Consider the following 19,317-nt stretch of genomic DNA (forward strand, 5'->3'; position numbering starts at 1 on the left):
CAGTGGGTCCGTCTCAGTAGGTCCATCATTCAGGCACACTTCCCCATGTTGTGCTGGCATGAAAACAAACACAATATGGATGTGTCAGTCATCTGCAGTTAGAAAATATGAAATATGTGTGAAAGACAAACAGAAAAAAAATTCCACTAATATCAAATGTTTCAGTGGGCTCACATGGACCGCAGGGGTCAAATAGATGAATCATTCATCAGTTATTCAATTTAACCTACTCTGATAATCATCTTATTCACTGAATCATTTTTCAAGCAAAGATGCAAATATTTTTCCTTGTTTTGAACTTTGAGAATTTATTAACTCTCTCTTTTTATATCAATTCAAATATAGGCCTATTAATAAGTTTATTATTGAACTGAATAAAAAGGTAATAATGAATATGTTTGTATTTGTATTTGGGGTTTTTGGCCGAGTTATTTTAAGACGTGGAATCAAATGAATCCATGATGATGATATTTCAGCCCTAAATCAAACAGTGAGGAGATTACTGAGGCAGTTTATCCTCACGGAGATAATGAAATAAGTAGAAACAAGCAGAGATTTTACCAGCAGCACTGAAAGTTCCTTTTCTCATGAGTTTATTTGAGTGACAGGGTAAACTTATTTTTTGACATTAAAGGCACACTCCACTGATTTCACTCATGAAACCCAGTTTACTTGTCATGAGGAGTTATTCATGTGAAAACAGTGAAGTCTGAACAGTGGACAGAAAGCCTGCATCACAAAACGGGACGTGTTTAAAAGATGTGGGCGTTTGTGTAATGAAAGGTAGTTTTGAACTGCATTGTGGGAACTTTAGTATCGAATTTTTGGAGCTTAACACATAATAGATAGTGTTATGAATGAGTCCATGCTCAGTGCAAATTATGTTATAATTATTCAGATTATAAAAGCGTGAGTCCTACCGATGGATATTTAGATCTATTACCTATTACACCCATCACATTTCAGAGCATTGCACCAGTCATAATGTCATTATGATACACATATAATTTCATAACACGTATACAATACGTATACAACAAGTTGTTGTCAATCTTAAAAAAACAGTTAGATATGTGGAACTTTATAAATGATAAGGTAACATAAATAACTTTTCCAGGATGCTAGTGACAAAGTGAGGGCGCCTGCAGCTCTGCCACATTTCGCTCTGCAGTGCTGGTACCCCGAAACAGAGTCAGAGTGAAGCCTCTGTGTGTAATCTTTGTGGAGTCACGTGGTTTCCTGTGGGTTTCCGTGTTTACAGAGATCTGCGGCTGTTCGGAATTCAGTTTCTGGAGAGGAGAGTGAGCAGTCATGGCTTTTTTAAAGACGCAAGAACGGACTAAAGAAAGGTCAGCGATACTTCACCTGTCTGTCCCTGTCAGTGTTTCTAACGGGGGGTGGTTCTGTGTGTTGGTGTGTGTGTTGGTTTGTGTCAGTCCCTGTTAACGCCAGGCTGGGCCACTCAGCTAATGAGAGCTTCGCTGTCAGCTGTGTGATGCGCTGTTGTGACTGATGCACGATCAGCAGGGGTTCAGTCTACAGACTGACCGTATCCTAGACTCACAAAACCGGGTTTAAGTGTAGAAATGAGCCTAGAAGCTCCATCTGAATTGAGGGGAGCAGCAAAATTCATCGACAACAAGGTTCAATTCCTGAGATGTGAAGCCGGAGAGATGTGAAAGATGTGTTGTTGGCCCTCATGTTGGCCCTCATTATACATGGCAGTTTCATTATTTTCTCAGACACCCAGAATGGATTGATTGTGAGTAAATTGTTTGTTTTTTTTAAGAAAAGTGCTTCCAGTTTCTCACGTAAATATTTGTTAGTTTGTCAAATGACTAAATATAAATATAAACTAAATAAAGTTTCTCTGAATATGTTCACTCAGGCTTCAGGAAACAACGTTTTTCACTGTTTTCTGACATTTTATTTGTTTTATCAGATGTATTGATAATGAAGATCATTGCATTAAACAACCAATTAAATAAAACACAATTTTACAGCAAATGAGAAACAACTACAAATAAACAGTTCAGATCTTAAAACCAGTCTGACATGTAGAGTCCCTCTACATAACTGGGGCCACATGGAGAATGTGTTACAGCTGATATTCTACTTCAGTGGCACAAATTTCTGACAAATTTGTCAAATTATATAGACAGAAATGATAAGGGGTAAACTTGGGGCTTGGGTCTGGGGTTTTGACTTGTCTGTGATCCAGCCTTATTCCCACAATATATCTTATATCGACCACAGTGCATAATGGAGCACTTAACAGCCGTTGTGAACAATTGGAAAAGTAGCATCATGCTGAATAAGTCCATAGTGAATTACATATGAACCAAATATACCACAAGAGCAAGAGACTCCTTAAAAGCACTGAGTGTCCAGAAGGCTCAGTCAGTGCAGTTTTACTCAGAGCCACTTTGGCCTGTGCGCATGTGGACATATTTTTAGCACAAATGGGATTCCGTAGTCTGGGAGACGAGTGGAGGATAATGATGTGCTATCCACAGACCGCCGCTGGGTTTACAATTTAGATTTTAAAAAATCAGTGTGCGTTGATGTCTCATCTGTGATGTTATCCAGATCAGAAACAATCACTTTACTGTAGTCATGCACTGATCCGACTCTTTCCCTCCTGACAGTGATTCAGAAACCTCAGCTCAGAGTATTAAGTACTGACCCAATACCAGTGCTGTGTTTTCTGTGATTTATATCAGTATATTCTACCTGCATGGACCTCACCAGTGCCATTTTCATGTAAGGTAACATGAGGCGAGCGACTGCAGTGGCACTAAAAACTGAGCCCCCTCAATGAACTGGTGGAAACACTGAATTCTACAGTGAAATATGACAAAGAAACTGGAAACAAAACTTTTAAAGGAAGATTCAGGTATTTTACGACCTGGGTCTTATTCTTATTTATAGCAGTCCTGATGAATGAGTCGTGCTGACTTTGTACTTGCTACCGTTGTTGTAAGGATTCAGACTGAAAAAACAAACTCAAAAAACAATGTATATCAGCTCCCAGCAGTGTGAGGCTCCCTGAAGCTTTTCAGATAAACTGAAAACTGTATTTTTACGTCACTTGGATATCTGAGTTTCACTGTGCAGAGTTTGTTTTCACCTTAAATCAATCTGAGTTTAACACCTGGACGTACAAGCATAAGGTCTGGAGGTCAGTTATGGCACAGAATGCAATGAAGTGTAACATTGAGACTTGAAACCTCTAGGTCACAAACACTGTGAACAGACTTTTCAGTGACATTTTGTGTCCAGCAGTTTCACTTTTGAAATGAAAATATTGGCAAATTCATAGATTCTGAATATTTCAGTGAGTGCAAAGTTGTAGATGTAATTTTAAGAAATTTTAACAAGGTGACAAAAAAGTTATTATTGCAAGCAGGGGATTTTTCTTTATCTTGAAACATGACTGAAAGGGTCTTAAAACTTTACACAAGTCAACCATTTGTCTGAACAGAGGTAAAGATAGAAACCAGCTGTGGATTAAGTATTGTTAGCTGGAGATCTGCTTCCAGGGCAGCTACTGAAACACCTGCCTGTTTATCTGTCCACGCTGATTCATGTGAGCAAACTTGAGATTTAGCAAAGACCGATATGTACATCATCAGAGTGTGTCCCTGCATGATACTGTAAATAGGGGAAAACTGCCTGAAAAAGAAAAAGCTTTACTGCAGCTCCAGAATCTCTTTTTCTTACGCTGTATGTTACCGAGGCTAACCTTTTCTCCAAATCCAGAGCCAGAACTGATGATGACATTTATGCAGTCACTGTGTACAAAATGACGCTTGCATATTGAACAGCCACTGATCAAACCTGCAAATCCAGTACAGGTCACACTTAACATTCACATTGCTTTGACTTTCAGCACTGAACACAGCACTTTACATTTAAAAGCGCGTTTCTTAATCACCTTAAATTTTAGCTGCATTCACACGTGTAATTGAACAACAGTTTCCAGATTGTGTTTTTCAGCTGATTGTTATTGAAAATCTAGGTCGGTCTCACTGTCGTCAGTACCAGCAGTACTTATGTAGACAAACCTGTGACTGCATGAGAGGAGCACTCCTCCTGTAACATCATCAGACTGATGATGCACAATCTAATTCCAGCAGAACCAGAGATATCATCTTTCATTTTGAGCATTCTTCTCTCTTGTCGAAGCCTGCCTACATTACCCATAAAGCAAGTGGAGCCAGTGACATCACCTGAGGTCATGTATCTGACAAAAGGTTTTATTCAGCTGCGTTCCTATTTAATAACTTTGCTGTTAAGTGTTTGTCCCCTCTGTTAAAGACCTGTCAGTAAATGTAGGAGTGATCCTGTTTATTTGTTTACTTCAGTACTGATTTGACCCTGTTGTTTACAGCATGTTTAACACTGTGCAGTTGTCTCATGTCATCTCACTCTACTCTATTGTTGTTTCTCCGCAGATTTTCTCTCTTGCTGCTGGATTTGGAGGAGTATTACTTTGAACAACACACTGCAAACCACATGACAAGCAGTTCAAAAAAGGAGAGGTAATTTAGATTACTAACAGCAATGCTTCATCTGCTAACTAATGACTTCAAACACCACACAAATTACAAAGGCACTTAATTATTAAGACTGATTCTAAATGGTGGATGGAGTTTGTTGTGTCATGTTCTTAAAAATACCCACAGCCTCAGAATCAGTGGCTGAAAACCAGATTAGGTTTTAACTTGTTAGATGGGTTTATAGTGTAATTATAGTTTTATTTTGCTTTACTGTCATGGTTCAGGTACTCATGTTTGTCTATAGCCTCTGGATTTCATGGCAGTTATCCTAGTTTGTAAGGAACAGCTGTTCAAACACCATCTGATCCTTTTATGAAGGCTTGAGCAAACTAAAAACAACTCATAAAGCTCTCAGAACAAGGTTATTCACAGTTTAGTTTTATTGTCACATAAAAGCAAGAGGGATATTAGGGAAAGACTGATCAAGTGTCCACCTGAAACCAACATGAATCACCACAAACTTCAACCCTCTTTATCTGACTCACTGTGTCATTTTTACCCAACATTGTTCTCTAGCAGTAAAATAAAACAGATTTCCTAATACATATACAAGTAAATCAGTTTAACCTTAATTGTGCGCCTCCAGTCAGCACAGTATTTTTCACCATGTGCAAGACCAGAGCAAATTCCAGTTTGAATAATCTGTTAAATCCATTGTGGTTTAGAAGAAAAAATGTGTTGTTTTTTCCAAAAGAGCTGTTAAAATATGCAATTTCCTGATATCTATTTCCTTGTTGTTTGTATGATCTTTTCCCATCTTAATAGTAAAACATTCCCTATTTCCCTTCCAGAAAAATCAGAGGCTCATTTAAAGTCTGTTCCAGATCCGTCATATTTGATCCAGAGGATCTGACAGAGCCAATTTTAAAGGTTTGTTTTAGTAACATTTGTTATGTATGTTGTGTCTTTTAACTGTTGCTACCAGATACGTTTTTTTTTTTATTATAAGTCACCATAAATGAGAAATATTAGTAATAAAGTGTGAACATAGAAATCACGAATGTTATCTTCTCTAGGAAAACTGAAATTAACAGTGTAGTTTAAGGAAAATGAAAAAAAAGCTAATGCAGTGAAATTCAATCATATGTTCATATATTCATATAGTAGCCAGTGGTGGTAACACAGTACTGTGTTTTTTGCATGGAGGTTGTGTTGTACACTGTGTGTCCGCTTTTACTCTGGATGCAGTAACCAGGTTTGTAATTCTGGTTTTGTGCAGGTTCTTCTTCGAGACTGTAAGAAGATTGAGTTTGTGGAGGGAGAGAACAACCCATTCAATGAGTGAGCCTAGTTTCATGTTCACTCCAATCACTGATGTTTATTTAGTTTGTCAAACTGGTTTAGTTACTTCAAAATGTCAAGCAAATGTTAAATATACTTGGAGACTAATTTCACAGATTAAAGGACACACTTTATGTGATGTGTTCTTTACATGTTTGAATAAACTTTGGTTATGTTATTCAGTGTTTTTAAGCAGAATCACAAAAGTCCTTTTTAATTTCAATGTTTTAATTTTGGATTATTGTCTGTGTTTTCCCCACAGGCCGAGGCCACCTGCCATCTCTATTACATGTGGGCAGGTGAGTTTTCTTTACCATGGAGATGTGATGTGTTGTGTGCAGCATCGGAGCTCATTGCATGTTACACTGTAATAAATGGTTTTAGTCTGTTGTTTTATTTGAATTGTCCCTCACTTGCCTTGTTGTTATTATTTTTAATTGTCACAGCAGTGACTTGTTTGTGAAGACAGGTTGTAAAAATCCCATTTTCACTTTGACTCCAGGTTATTTATATCAAAGAAAGCAACGTGATAGCACCTCACAGAAATGAGAGGGTGAGTCTCCACAGCTGTTTGTGTGTCTGTCTGTACTGTGAAAATCTGTTAGTGCAGGATCCTGAAGGGCAGGTCTGTGTGTTGACCACGTTCTAGTCTGTGTCTGTCCATGTTTTCCCTCTGACAGTGCAACCAACTTTATCATTATCACAGCCTAAGACAGTGACAGCCATGGTCCCAGATGATCATCATTATTATTATTACTATTCCATATGTTAAATTGTCAGAAGAGTAAATTTAAAAGTTTGAGGCTAAAACTCCACTATTCTGCTCAGATTAAATTCCAACCAGTGTAATTATGTCAACATTAAGATCTCTAATGGTTTTGCTGAAGAAGCCTTTGACCCAAAAGATGTGTTCATGTGTTCAGATACAAAACTCACTTTGCAAATATAATAAACTTCTCTCATTGCTTTGTCAGGGAGCAAAGAAAATAATGTTTCAGCTTGAGGTTTGGAGCAAAACAGAAGATGTTGTTCAAACATTACTTCAGGTAGGCGACTCTTCCAACACAACAGTGGCTGGCGTCATCTGTTGCTGTGTGTGTTTGATAAACCAGGCTGTCAGATCTCAACTCATCTTTCCATCTTTCTGCTCCGTTTGATCCGGCCGCTTTTTGTAGCTTCACAGAGCTTCCTGTCTGGAAAAACTTGGAGACCAGACTGCGATGGTGAGTCACTTCAAGTACACTGCAGACCTCTAAAGCCTGAAAGAAGATGAAAGTCATATTCTTGCTTCCTTCCGTCTATGATTGTTTTATAATTAAAGTTACATGCATCTCTTCCTATGTATTTTTAGATTGCAGCTAATTTACAGTCACGTCTGGCGAGGTCATCGTTTGACAAAAACTGGTATGTTGACGTCTGACACTTTCACCTGCTGCTTTGACTCACATTTCACTGTTGTTTTTTATTGCTTTCATTCAATGTAATAATCAGATAAATGGCTCTCTAATACTGTTAGTTTCTGTCAGAGCATGCCGCTGTGTAGGATACTGATGTGACTTTGCTGTGCAGCTTTCAGAATGTGGCTGAGAAGCCTCACATGGAGTGTGCCGTGGAGATGGTCATGCCTCTGGTGTGCAATCCAGGCCACGTCTGCATCACTGATGAAAACCTTTACTTCCAGCCGCTGAATGGCTATCCGGTGAGCTGAGTCACAAATCTGAGTGGTTGGTGGTCCTGTGATACCTGCAGGATATTTAACTGCTCTCAGTAATGTGCTCAACAGTCACCTCATCATTAATTATTTTTATGAATTTATGTGACTTCTCATGTCAGGAACATGTGATTCAAATCAAGCTCCACAGAGTCAGGAGAATCTACAAAAGACGGCATGGTCTCAGACCACTTGTAAGTGACTAGAGTGGGACATCAAGTTAGTATATATGTACAGTAGGATGATTATATGTGTGTACTTATGTGTATTCACGTGTGCCCAGGGTCTGGAGGTGTTCTGTACTGAGAATGACTTCTGCTCAGACATCTACCTGAAGTTTTACAGCACCGCAGACAGAGATGAAATCTACTACTACATTGCCACTTTCCTGGGTGAGAAAACTCTAAGCCAGTAATGAATTGAACTCAAGGATGAACTGATTAGATTTTGGGGGTCAAAGGTCAAAGATCAAGTGCAGGGTGACCTCACAAAACATTGTTTTGGCCTTGTGAATGCAATATATCTAACACCTTGAGGGAATTTTTTTCTTATATGATACAAACGTTCACTTGTACTCTAGGACAAACTAATTACATTTAGCGGGTCAGAGGTCAAGGTCACGATGACCTCAGAAAATACTTTTTAGCCATAACTCAAGATGTCACACAGCAATTATGACAACATTTCACACAAATGGTTCATATTTTATATGAGTCTAGATAAACAGGGATGTAATCAATAATAAAGGATCCATCCATCCATCCATCCGTCCGTCCGTCCGTCCGTCCGTCCGTCCGTCCGTCCGTCCGTCCTGAAAGTAATCTGAGTGGTGGAGGCATACAACTGCGAGGTTGTAATTCTAGTTTCTATTGTGTAAACTTGTATTATTAAAGTGGCAGAAAAAGTAATTACGTATATATATGAACTCATGAATACATTTTTCAGGTCTTCACCTAAGGTACAGTAATGAACAAACAATCAAACAACAATTGTGTTGAACTTGTCCATGTTGAAAACATCATTCAAATATTCACAGTGTAGCTGGAAACAGTCTGTGAACCCCTTGACTAACAGTGGTGTCAGGAGTTATCAGACCTGGAGTCCAGACAATGGAACCAAGTTTGAGGTGTGGGTTAGAGACGCTTTGAGTTATTAAAAACACTGAAACATTTTGAGTTTGTTGTTCACAAGGAGAATCTGCTTAGGACTGAGGATGTAGAATAGTTGATTTGCATAAAGCTGAAAATGTTACGGTCATCTCAGAGAGTTCAGATATTCATCAGTCCACAGTCAGACAACCTGTCTATAAAGGAGATGATTGAGTTCTGTGGCTAAACTCTCCCATTGCATCCAGCTAAGATGATTCCTACAGCACAATGCAAAATGATCAGTAATGTAACAAAGAAGCTCAGAGTAACAGCTAAAGGCTTAAAGGAATCACTGGAGCTAGTTCACATCTATGTTCATGAGTCGAGCAGACACACGTCTTAGTTGCAGGGAGCAAAGAGTGCTGCCATAGACACCACAGAGGAAACTGCTGCTCTCAAAAAAAAAAAACATCCGTATGCATTTGTATTAATGCAGAAAGTGTTCACACACTTTTTCCACCTCAACATTAAAACCATTTGCTGTTCTTCTTTGTGCTCAGAAAACCACATAACGGAGCACACAGCAGAGAGTTACATGCTGCAGTGGCAGCGTGGTCATCTGAGTAACTATCAGTATCTCCTCCACCTCAATAACCTGGCTGACCGCAGCTGCAATGACCTCTCCCAGTATCCCATCTTCCCCTGGGTCATCGCTGACTACACCAGCAGACAGTTAGGTAGGTCAACAGGCCTCAGCCTCAAAATCTCCTGCACTAACTGTTGTGTGTTTGAAATGTTTTGTCTGTGAGTTACAGCTCAGTGAAGGTTTGGTTGCTTCAATAATCGCCCATGTCTCGCAGATCTGACAAACGCTGCCACATTCAGAGACCTGAGCAAACCAGTGGGAGCCCTGAACAAAGAGCGCCTGGACAGACTGTTGGTGAGACTCTGCCGCTTGTCGTGTTTCCTGATGTCATCTTATTTCTGGACTGAGTGTCTCCTCAGTAACCGCAGACCCATTCTCTGGTTCACAGGCTCGCTACAGAGGCATGCCTGAACCTCGCTTCATGTACGGCAGTCACTACTCATCTCCAGGCTACGTCCTCTTTTACCTGGTCAGAGTCGGTATGTCACACACCTGTCACACAACCCGTGTGGATCCACAGTACACACAGTTGTAGGTACTGTGGGTGCACAGCCTGCGACTTCTCTAACTGACAGATCTAAAACTGACATGCAAAAAACCACATTCCTCTTTTTACATTAAAACATTTTCATATTTGATGGAAACAGCTTTTAATGATGCAGTTCTGCCACTGGCTCACCTTCAGAAACTAGACTAGGTAGAATTATCTTCCATTGTAAATCTCAGTAAGTTTAAAAAAAAAAAAAAAAGACTAGATAAATGAAAATAGTGAATTAAACAGCCTTGCATTGGTCTCTTTCACATTATCTGTGGACCATCTTTCCCAACATTTGGTAACACAACTAAGTAGACTAATTGCACAGATAGGAGGTACAGCCTTTTCTGTTGTATTAGAGGTTCTTGCAACACAGAATCTGTTATGTTGCAGCTTTTATTGTCCCCAATGAAACACAAAGAGCATTCACCTGTGCTGCTCCTCAAAAGGTGGAACAAGCTTCAGGACTCCCTTCAATCAGACAAGTTTTTATCCCTAGAACAGTTTGACTCAGTTAAGTGATGTTTTATATGATGAACGCCCTTGTTCTTTTTAATATGTCTGTTTAATCTTCATTTGTTTTGTCTGTTCTGTATTGGCTTTTTCTTTGTGTTCGTTTTTTGTGAGTCATTTGTCTTGTGTCTGTACTATATCTATGTATAATTGACTTTTACACTTTCTACACTTTCTTGCTTTCCCTGCATGAGTGAATTAATAAATAAATAAAAATAGTATTTTATTCATCCATAACTGTGTTGTCCCCTCAGCTCCAGAGCACATGCTGTGTCTCCAAAATGGCCGCTATGACCACGCAGATCGCATGTTTAACAGGTACAAAATAATCTTACATCAGTTAAGTTCCTTCACTTAACATGAGCTGTGTTTCTGTTCTCTTGTCTTGACTCTGACTGTGAATTCAAAACTTTCCAGAAATCTGATACGCCATGAATTGTATATCACCACCAATCACAAATCCATACAGTACAGATTTACTGATGTTGAACAGTTTGTTTGGAACAACTCAACATAAGAACTGTAATAAGTGATAAATTACAATATTTGGAATGTATAAATGGTTTAATAAATGCAGTGTCATTAGCTTAAAAATATTGGTTCCATGATTTTGCATGTTGGTCTTAATTTACCTTAATCGTCTTCTTTTGGTACAGTGTTGGAGAAACATGGAAAAACTGCTTAGAGGGAGCGACTGACTTCAAAGAGGTAATGAGATGGATTCAGCACAGATATACCTTGTGAAATATTAGCGCTAAAATACCATCTTCAAGAAACATGTCATGCTAAAAACCATTAACTACAACTTGTGAAACTTGAGACCAGTTAGAACTGGTTTCTCTATGAAGGCAGCCAATATATTTCTGCATGATTCAATCAAACCTAAAAAATTCTAAATTAACACTGTCAGACAGTGGAAAATTTGAGAATCTTAGATTATATTCAGATTTGTTTCTTGAATATATCTGGAATGTTTGTTCACTTTGGTTCAGTGAACTCTATAAGAATATTGTCTATAACAGGTTGTGTTACTGCACCTGTTGTACCTGTTGTACTGAACCTGTACACAACTCAGTGGAACCAGATGACACAAAGAGTTTCAGTTCTGTCAGAAGCTTTAAAGCCACACACGCGCACACACACACACACACACACACACACACACACACACACACACACACACACCACAACATGTGTGTGTGTGTGTGTGTGTGAAATACTACTGTGTAGTTGTGTATGTTTAATATTGTACACAGTCCCTTCCAAATAGAATAAATAATTGTGAAGAGAACTTCAGACAGGGATGAGAGAGGTCTTGTCTCAGTGCACAGAATGACTGGTGTACATTTTTGTCCCACAATGCAGCTGATTCCAGAGTTTTATGGGATCGACTGCAGCTTCCTGGAAAATAAACTGAGCCTGGATTTGGGAAGAAGGCAGAATGGGAGCTTAGTCGAAGATGTCGTCCTCCCACCGTGGGCCTCAGGTAACTCTTGTTGACGATCTGATCTAAACTCTGTTGGACCCAGCTGTCATTTGCTCTTCATGTGTTGAAGTCCCCTCACCCCCCTCACCTCCACACCAACATCTACCCGACAACATAATGTCATCCTCCTGCTGCTTTAGTTTATTAATAAACTTTTATTTTGTCTGTGTGCTGTTATGTATTCTGTGTCTTCTGTCATGTTTCCAGATGCCACTGACTTTCTTCAGAAGCACAGGACGGCACTAGAGAGTCAGTATGTGTCAGAGCACCTTCATGAGTGGATAGACCTGGTGTTTGGCTTCAGACAGAGAGGCAGTGAAGCTGTGGCAGCTCATAATGGTAAAACACCCAGCAGCTGTTGTCAACGTCAAACCCACCGAAACTGAAAAAACTCTGACGTCTGTCTCATTGTCTTTCAGTGTTTCACCCTTTGACCTATGAAGGTGGCATCGACTGTGACAGGTATCAATGAAAACCCCTCAAGAGCTATTATTCCAAATCTTTTCTTTTGCATCATTTACCAAACTTGTCCATCTCCCTGGGAAGCATCGAGGACCCTGACGAGAGGATCGCCATGCTGACACAGATCCTGGAGTTTGGCCAAACGCCCACGCAGCTGTTCAGCGGCCCTCACCCTCAGAGGATCACACCGCGTTTTCACAACATCACTCGAAGCTCCAGCATCACCTCACCTGTCAGCGAGCTGTCTCCAGGTAGCACTGAAGAAACACTCACAGCTACACAGTATTACACAACATAACATCTCTGTTGGTGGGTTGTGATGCTGCCCTCCATTGTAGAACCCACATTGTGATTGAAGGGCTTAATTTATTGCTAATTCTAATATGGTAGAATCAGTAGAAGACAAAGGTGTGTCCAGTCATGACAAAAAGAAGAGCTTGTTATTTCCTTCAAACAGTTTTCATGCTATTTCCATCATGTATTTCCACATGTTCCTGCAGCGGTTTCCCCTGTGTTGTTTTCAGCCTCTCAGAGCGAGGACTCGTCCTTCGAGGACCTGACTGAGGAGAGCAGGAAGCTGGCCTGGACAAACATGGGTAATCTGACACTGGTCTCCAGCCACAAGATCCATAAAGAGTAAGTCAGGAGGCGTCCATTTGGCTGCAGTAATAAAATAGTACAAACTGAAATGAAAGCTCTGGTGCAAATATGAGGAAGTGGGTGAAAACCAAAGAGGTGACAGGCAGCTGCAGCGTTTTTAATAGTAACTGATTAAAATGTTAGGTGAGGACAAGTGGCTGCTGTGAAACTACTTCCTGCAGATTAGAAAAATAAGACAAAGCCATCTGCAGATGTTTTCTCCCATGTCAAAGTCCCTTTGTAACTGCATCTTCCACTCATCTTTGTCTTTGTGAAATCAAATAGTGTGACTGCTAAATGAACCTAAAAACATCTTCCCCTCCATGTGTTCTGCTAAACGTGCAGGGCTGTGACGGGCATCGCTGTGACTCGAGACGGAGCAGCTATTTTCTCCACATCCCAAGGTCTGAAAATCTAAAATCTTGGATTGAATAATAGAATAGATTATTGTAGAGATGCAAAAGGCTCAGAAGACAGCCTTTGAGGAATTTTGTGCAATAAAATGTATGTAAAATGTAACTGAGGTCCCAGAGGAAAAAGGTGTTTCCTCTGTATTGTTCCCTGAACAGCAGTACAGTGTCACCTGAGATGTTAGTAGAACTGTTCTTTGGTACTTGACTGTTCTACTCTTCATTCCAGACTCAACACTTAAAATGTTTTCCAAAGAGCTCAAGGAGTTCCAGAGAAGCATGTCCTTCTCTAACATGGTACGCAGCTCTTTACTCTTGCTCACCATCTCTCCTTGTGTTCCTGCTTGTGATCTGCCCTGACTCTGTTTTTCAGGCCTTATCATCATGTTTGATGCTGGCAGATGGTAAAACTGTGGCCTGCTCTTCATGGGACAACAACGTGTATGTACAGTATATGTGTATGATGTTTTTTTGTTTTTTGTTTTTTTAAACAGATTTTCTTCATTTTCCCACTAACTGAAACATTCCTGTCCCACAGTTATTTCTACTCCATTCCGTACGGCAGGCGGCAGGACACGCTCATGGGTCACGATGATGCTGTCAGTGAAATGTGTTGGTTTGATGACCGACTCTACACGGCGTCCTGGGACTCCACCATCAAGGTAAAGACTAAATAACTTTCATGAGATGATGCTATTCTCTGATGATGTATTTATTGATTTAGCTATGAAAGTATCATCATTCTGTCAAGTTAAGGGTCCATGAAAAATTCTAATAACACAACAGCATGGCATTGTTGTGGCAAACATTTATTCTTTTTAATTTTCTACTCCAGGATACAGTCTTCCTGGGTATTTAGAAATGCAATGAATTCATATATTTGTACAATATACGAAGACATGTATATACATATCACTATACTCTTGTAGAGAAGAACTAAGGCACTGTTTTTCCATGTACATGTATAATCTAAAATTATTATAGTGAATATATTAGTGTGAAAACCCTGGAGCTTATTTGACATTTTTTTTTTAAATACTGTGGTCATCTAAATGAGACCAGTGAATTGTGTTATTTTTTTCTCCCAGGTTTGGCAGTGTGCGTCTGATGGCTCCTCCAGTCACAGGAGATGCCAGTTTGAGCTGCTGGCTGAGCTGGAGCATGATGCTGGGGTGAGTGAGGGTGTGAACTCTATGTTACATGTGTGGGAATTTTGTTTAAAGTTGCATCACCGGTGGATGAAATTTAATTTATATTTTATATATTTACAGTATATTATTGACTGGCTACATACAGAGGAAATGGAACGTGGTGATGACTTATCATAAATCATAAACTGAAAATGTAATTTTTATAGTTTAGTCTTGTTTAAAAAAAAAAAAAAAAAATGCAATAGTGAATAATGTCACACATTTTTTCACAAATCCACCCAAAAGAGTTAAAACCAAGTCATCTTGAGAGATAAACATGGTGGTGGCAATGAAGATCACACAAACACAAGTTATGTCTTTATTCTTAATTCTTTATTTGGATCACTGTTACCTTCCACACAGTGGTCGCTAGTCTTCCTGGGATTCACACACAAAAACAAATGAAACAACAAATGAAAAAATTATTAAAATCACACTATATCAATAAAGCAGAAAATAACAAAACAACCCAAATACAGAAATAGTTAAAATAACTATAATAACTCTTCATTTAAAATAATAAACAATAATAACAAAATCTACTCTTGGTCTGTCTGATGTAAATGGGTAACAGATTGCAAGCAAAAGAAGCAGTTCTCTTCATACAATTTGCTTGTGGGCTCAGCATGATCAGATGACCAGTGCTCACTTGACGTGTATTATACTCATGACAAAAACCTGTATATACGAGTTTTTCGACAAAAGAGTGAGGTGTATTATTCCATGTAACATTTTGCATAAATAACAGGAGACAATATTTTAATTTTGCCTCTACCGGTAGCCATGATAAGCATTATGCATCTCACACACATTAGTATGAAAAGAACAATGAAGAGCTAACCTGGCTGCTCTGTTCTGTATGTCCCTGTTGCTTTTGTGCCCCCTCCCCATGCTCAGGTGAACACCATTGGTCTGAATCCAGCTGGGACTTTGCTGGTGTCTGGCTGTAAAGACGGGACCGTCACAATCTGGGACACCAGCAGCTATGAAACACTGCAGCAAGTCCACTGCCACACTGGAACAATTCACCACACAGCGTTTAGTCCTGGTATGAGTTAGACCATGATTCTTAAAATTCAGCCTGATGTGAAACTGTTATATAACTGTATGTAATCTACATTGTCAGCCATGGCAGAGGGTATAATGATAGAGGCATGCCTTTGCAGAAACCTTATTTAAAGACACACACATGGTCTTGGTTCACGCTGGAAGGTTTCCAGTTCAATGACTGGGCTTCTTGATTGGTTCTCTGGACTTCATTAGACCCCAGAAACTGCCTTTCAGATGGAGGAAAAGAACAATTGCCTTGAAAGGTGAATACAGAACACAGTAACTGGTTCTGCATTGCTCTTTAAGCACCTTAATGTTTTGTACCTACAAACGCTTTTTAAGTGCTGGCAGCAATTTGATTAATTCATCTGTGTGGGTCATACAGGCCTTTACTTCCAAAACAGAGAAACTGGGTTATAAATGCCTGGTATAACTTACAGTGTCTGTCCTGGCAAACAAAGAAACAGCTGATCATGACAATGATCTAGGATCTGAACATGATCTAATAAATCAACGCTTTTTTGGATGAACAAAGCTGAGATGTGACACATGGCAAATCAAGCCAACAGCTGACAGTAAAACCCTCGAGTGACCTGGAAACCCTGAAAGATGTTGGGGTAATGACTTCATTCTTTGCTTCCTCAGATAGCCGACATGTTCTCAGTGTTGGTGCTGACTGCTGTATGAAGGTTATCGATGTCCAGACAGGGATGGTGATCTCAAGTGTAACACCTGAGGAGGAGCAGAGGTACGATCACACCACCTGCAGAACGGCAAAGGCTCCCACCTCAAGTTACAGTTACACAGAGCAAGAGGTCACAGTGTGCGATGCGCCTTAGAAAGCCTGAGAGTCACACATACATCTTGTTTGATTCCTTACAGAACTTTCATAACTTTTAATTTGACTCATGGTTAAGTTTGGAAGAACTGAGCTCTGTACACGTGTCAGCCATTTAAAAGGCCAGTCTTCTGTGTGTGGCTGTCCTCAGGTGTTTCCGCTGGGATGGGAACTCAGTGCTATGTGGGGGACAGTCTGGTGACCTGCTGCTGTGGGACCTACTCAGCAACACAGTCACCAAGAGGATCCCTGCACACTCAGGTATAGCTTACCATCCAACACCTCACCTGGTTGAAAGTCTGTGTATGTCTTATTTCGGTACCACTATAAAATAACACTGCCCTTGTAAAGGATTTATAAATGGTTTATAATTGGGTTTTTAATTTGTTTTTTAACACTTTATAAATCATAAATAAACAACAATAAACAAGTTATAACACAGTTTATTTATTAATGAGTTACTAGTATTTATAACTGGTAAAAGGAGTTTTATAGTAACTGATTTTACCCTTTTACCTGTTTATAAATGTTTGTAACTCATTAGTAAGATGAATGAATAGTAAGCATTAACTTGATCTTGCCAAATAGTGAGCCCGAATCAATGTATGAAAACTCTGTTATAACTTGTTTATAATTATTTATTTATGATTTATATAGTGTTAACAATCGAATTGATAACCTAATTTTAAACCATTTATAAATCTTTTATAAGGGTAGTCTTATTGTAAAGTGGCACTGTTATTTCTTACATTGGGTCACTGATTGTAGTGTTACATTAAGCCTTTTAAGTGTAACTGTTGTCAAATCAAATGAATTGTAAGACACTTTCACTGTTAAACCAAAACAAATAAGATGATATTTTAGACAGTTCACAGCCTGTCTCAGTATGTATGTGTGTATGGCCTCAGGTATGTGATTCTGCTTGTATCCCTTCTACCTGCATGTTGTCATTGGTTTTGAATATGACTAAAGACAAGAGACAGGCTGGATGAGATTTTTTCTCCATCAACTTTTCAGCATTTCTTGCCTGAAATTCTGAAGCTTTAGCCGCATCGTTACAAGACAACAGCATCAGTGGCCTCTGGCTAGAGACCAGACCAGTGGAATTCCCACTAGATGTGCTCTAGTCACACACAATGTATGATGCAGAAGATGTCAGTAGAAAAAACTATGATTAAGGGGTAGAGGTGTTACTCTATATTTGTAGTTTGTGCTTGAAAAAACAGAAAACGTGTCTCTTTCAGAAATGAACTGATTATCAGTTTGTGCAACAGGTCAAAGTAAAGATGTTGTTCCTTTGCCCAGGTGCTGTCACAGCCATATGGATGAATGATCTGTGCAGCACAGTGATCACAGGTGGAGAAGACAGACAGATAATCTTCTGGAAGCTCCAGAGTTAAACAACTATTTGTGCACAAAGACTTCCAGTGTAATATACTCAGCAACACAGGCCGAGCATACTGCAGAGAACCTGAGAACCTGGATAGAGACTCATGAAACAGCTGTGAAGAGCTGAAAATGTGCTCTGTCACAGAGTACACAGAGCAGCTGGAGGGGGGTTGACGACCAATGTCTCAAATGTTCTCAATCCAAAACCCAACTAAAGGTCATAAATAGTCACGTTAGTCATCTGTGCTATTTGTATATTGAGAGAAAATGTCCAATTGCAGTTTTGTGCATGTGAGCAGGAAGCTGAACAGTGTATATCATGCCTTATTTTGCAGCCTATTCTACATGTTTTATTTTTCCCATTTATTATTTGCTGTGTATCATGTTACAGTTTTTTTTAATAAGCGATCATATTTCTGTAGCTTTATGTGTATTTTATCATGTGAAATGGACTCAGAGCTTCCTACTGCTCAGGTGTTATAACGCTTACCTCTAAAAAATAATCTTCTTTTGTTAGTTTCACAAGCCTCAGAGATTCTTACTGACAGATTTTTACCCTAAATTGCATGTGTTGCAAAAAGCAAGAGATGTTATTAATAATATGTATTTACAGACTGGCTCAGTTTTCTGGTGTGGACACAGTTCTTTCAAACACCAAACCATGAAAAACAGTATTAACCATGTTACCAAGTGAATAATTACAATCACACGGATTTATCCGAAGACAGTTCACCAAGTGTTTTACAAAGATGGAAGAGAGCAAAATAAGAATCTGCAGACATCGAAGAATAAGGAGATGCATGAACTGTTTCAGCGAGAAGTGAGATTTTAAAGTCATAACCCAACACAAATGAAACACTCATCTCATATAGACATGAAAGTTGTCTGCGCAAAGTTTGTACTGTGCTTCTTCCTGGAGAACACACACTGTGCACAGTTTGGATTCATGTCAGTTACAGTTGATTCCAGTGATGACAAGTTTTCAGGTCGGAAAAAAATCAACAGCATAAACCATTTCTCTGATCTTATTTCAAATTTATGCTTCTCTCTGAATTCTGCCATAAACTGACACAACATGCTGCGTCTGTGCCCTGATGTTTGTCTGCAACCAGCATTTGCCCTCATTTTTAATCTGACAATGACGAACGGTCTGAACATTACTGACTAATCAGTTTTACTTTTAGTACTGTAAACACTGAGACCATCATTTCTTTCATGTGCTTTCCAGAGATCATCTGTCAGCTGAACAGCTTCATGACAGTAGGTGGCACTCTTTGGCTGTTTAGCCATGGGAGCACCAAACTAATTGACTACAGCAGGGATCCCAGTCTGAGGTGGAGATAAGCTCATCCTTTAGTAATAAAACTGAGGACACATTTGTAGTAAACATTTTTGTTTGAAAAATGATGCACAGCTTACAATATTGTTCAATACACACATGAAACATAATGTTATCCTTCCGATTTGGCTACTGGCACTGATCAGGTGAAACTTAACAGACACTTCTGTCCCTATTA

At 39.3% G+C, this 19,317-nt stretch overlaps 1 protein-coding gene across 3 annotated transcripts; it reads left to right on the plus strand.

Annotated features, from left to right (window-relative positions):
• The first annotated feature begins 1,267 nt into the window (after positions 1-1,267).
• On the plus strand, positions 1,268-19,249 carry nsmaf (neutral sphingomyelinase activation associated factor). 3 transcript variants are annotated; one of them, XM_022754046.1, is made up of 31 exons: positions 1,268-1,349; positions 4,458-4,544; positions 5,354-5,432; positions 5,782-5,843; positions 6,106-6,142; positions 6,346-6,396; positions 6,818-6,889; positions 7,019-7,066; positions 7,195-7,247; positions 7,413-7,542; positions 7,677-7,748; positions 7,838-7,946; positions 9,203-9,379; positions 9,503-9,582; positions 9,677-9,767; positions 10,591-10,654; positions 10,993-11,044; positions 11,702-11,822; positions 12,030-12,161; positions 12,242-12,284; positions 12,369-12,535; positions 12,785-12,920; positions 13,269-13,327; positions 13,563-13,630; positions 13,707-13,774; positions 13,872-13,995; positions 14,422-14,505; positions 15,421-15,571; positions 16,219-16,321; positions 16,563-16,672; positions 17,717-19,249. In XM_022754046.1, exons 1-31 carry the CDS (start codon positions 1,312-1,314, stop codon positions 17,809-17,811), a joined length of 2,763 nt encoding a protein of 920 aa, XP_022609767.1. In that variant the 5' UTR covers positions 1,268-1,311; the 3' UTR covers positions 17,812-19,249. The 3 variants fall into 3 exon arrangements, with proteins under 3 accessions (XP_022609767.1, XP_022609768.1, XP_022609769.1); XM_022754047.1 differs by having other exon boundaries at positions 12,809-12,920; XM_022754048.1 differs by lacking the exon at positions 1,268-1,349 and adding an exon at positions 4,209-4,256.
• Positions 19,250-19,317: the final 68 nt, after the last annotated feature.

The sequence above is a fragment of the Seriola dumerili genome, unplaced genomic scaffold (genome assembly GCF_002260705.1).
Source record: "Seriola dumerili isolate Sdu_G_001 unplaced genomic scaffold, Sdu_1.0 BDQW01000216.1, whole genome shotgun sequence".
Classification (NCBI taxonomy): Eukaryota; Metazoa; Chordata; class Actinopteri; order Carangiformes; family Carangidae; genus Seriola; species Seriola dumerili.

What these genes read in the sequence shown, in the direction of transcription:
- nsmaf (XM_022754046.1), top strand. Translation starts at nt 1,312, where the DNA reads ATGGCTTTTTTAAAGACGCAAGAACGGACTAAAGAAAG. An exon ending in TTGTTCAAACATTACTTCAG is followed by an intron (nt 6,890 to 7,018) that starts GTAGGCGACTCT and finishes CGCTTTTTGTAG; the next exon opens with CTTCACAGAGCTTCCTGTCT. An exon ending in AGCCACAAGATCCATAAAGA is followed by an intron (nt 12,921 to 13,268) that starts GTAAGTCAGGAG and finishes CTAAACGTGCAG; the next exon opens with GGCTGTGACGGGCATCGCTG.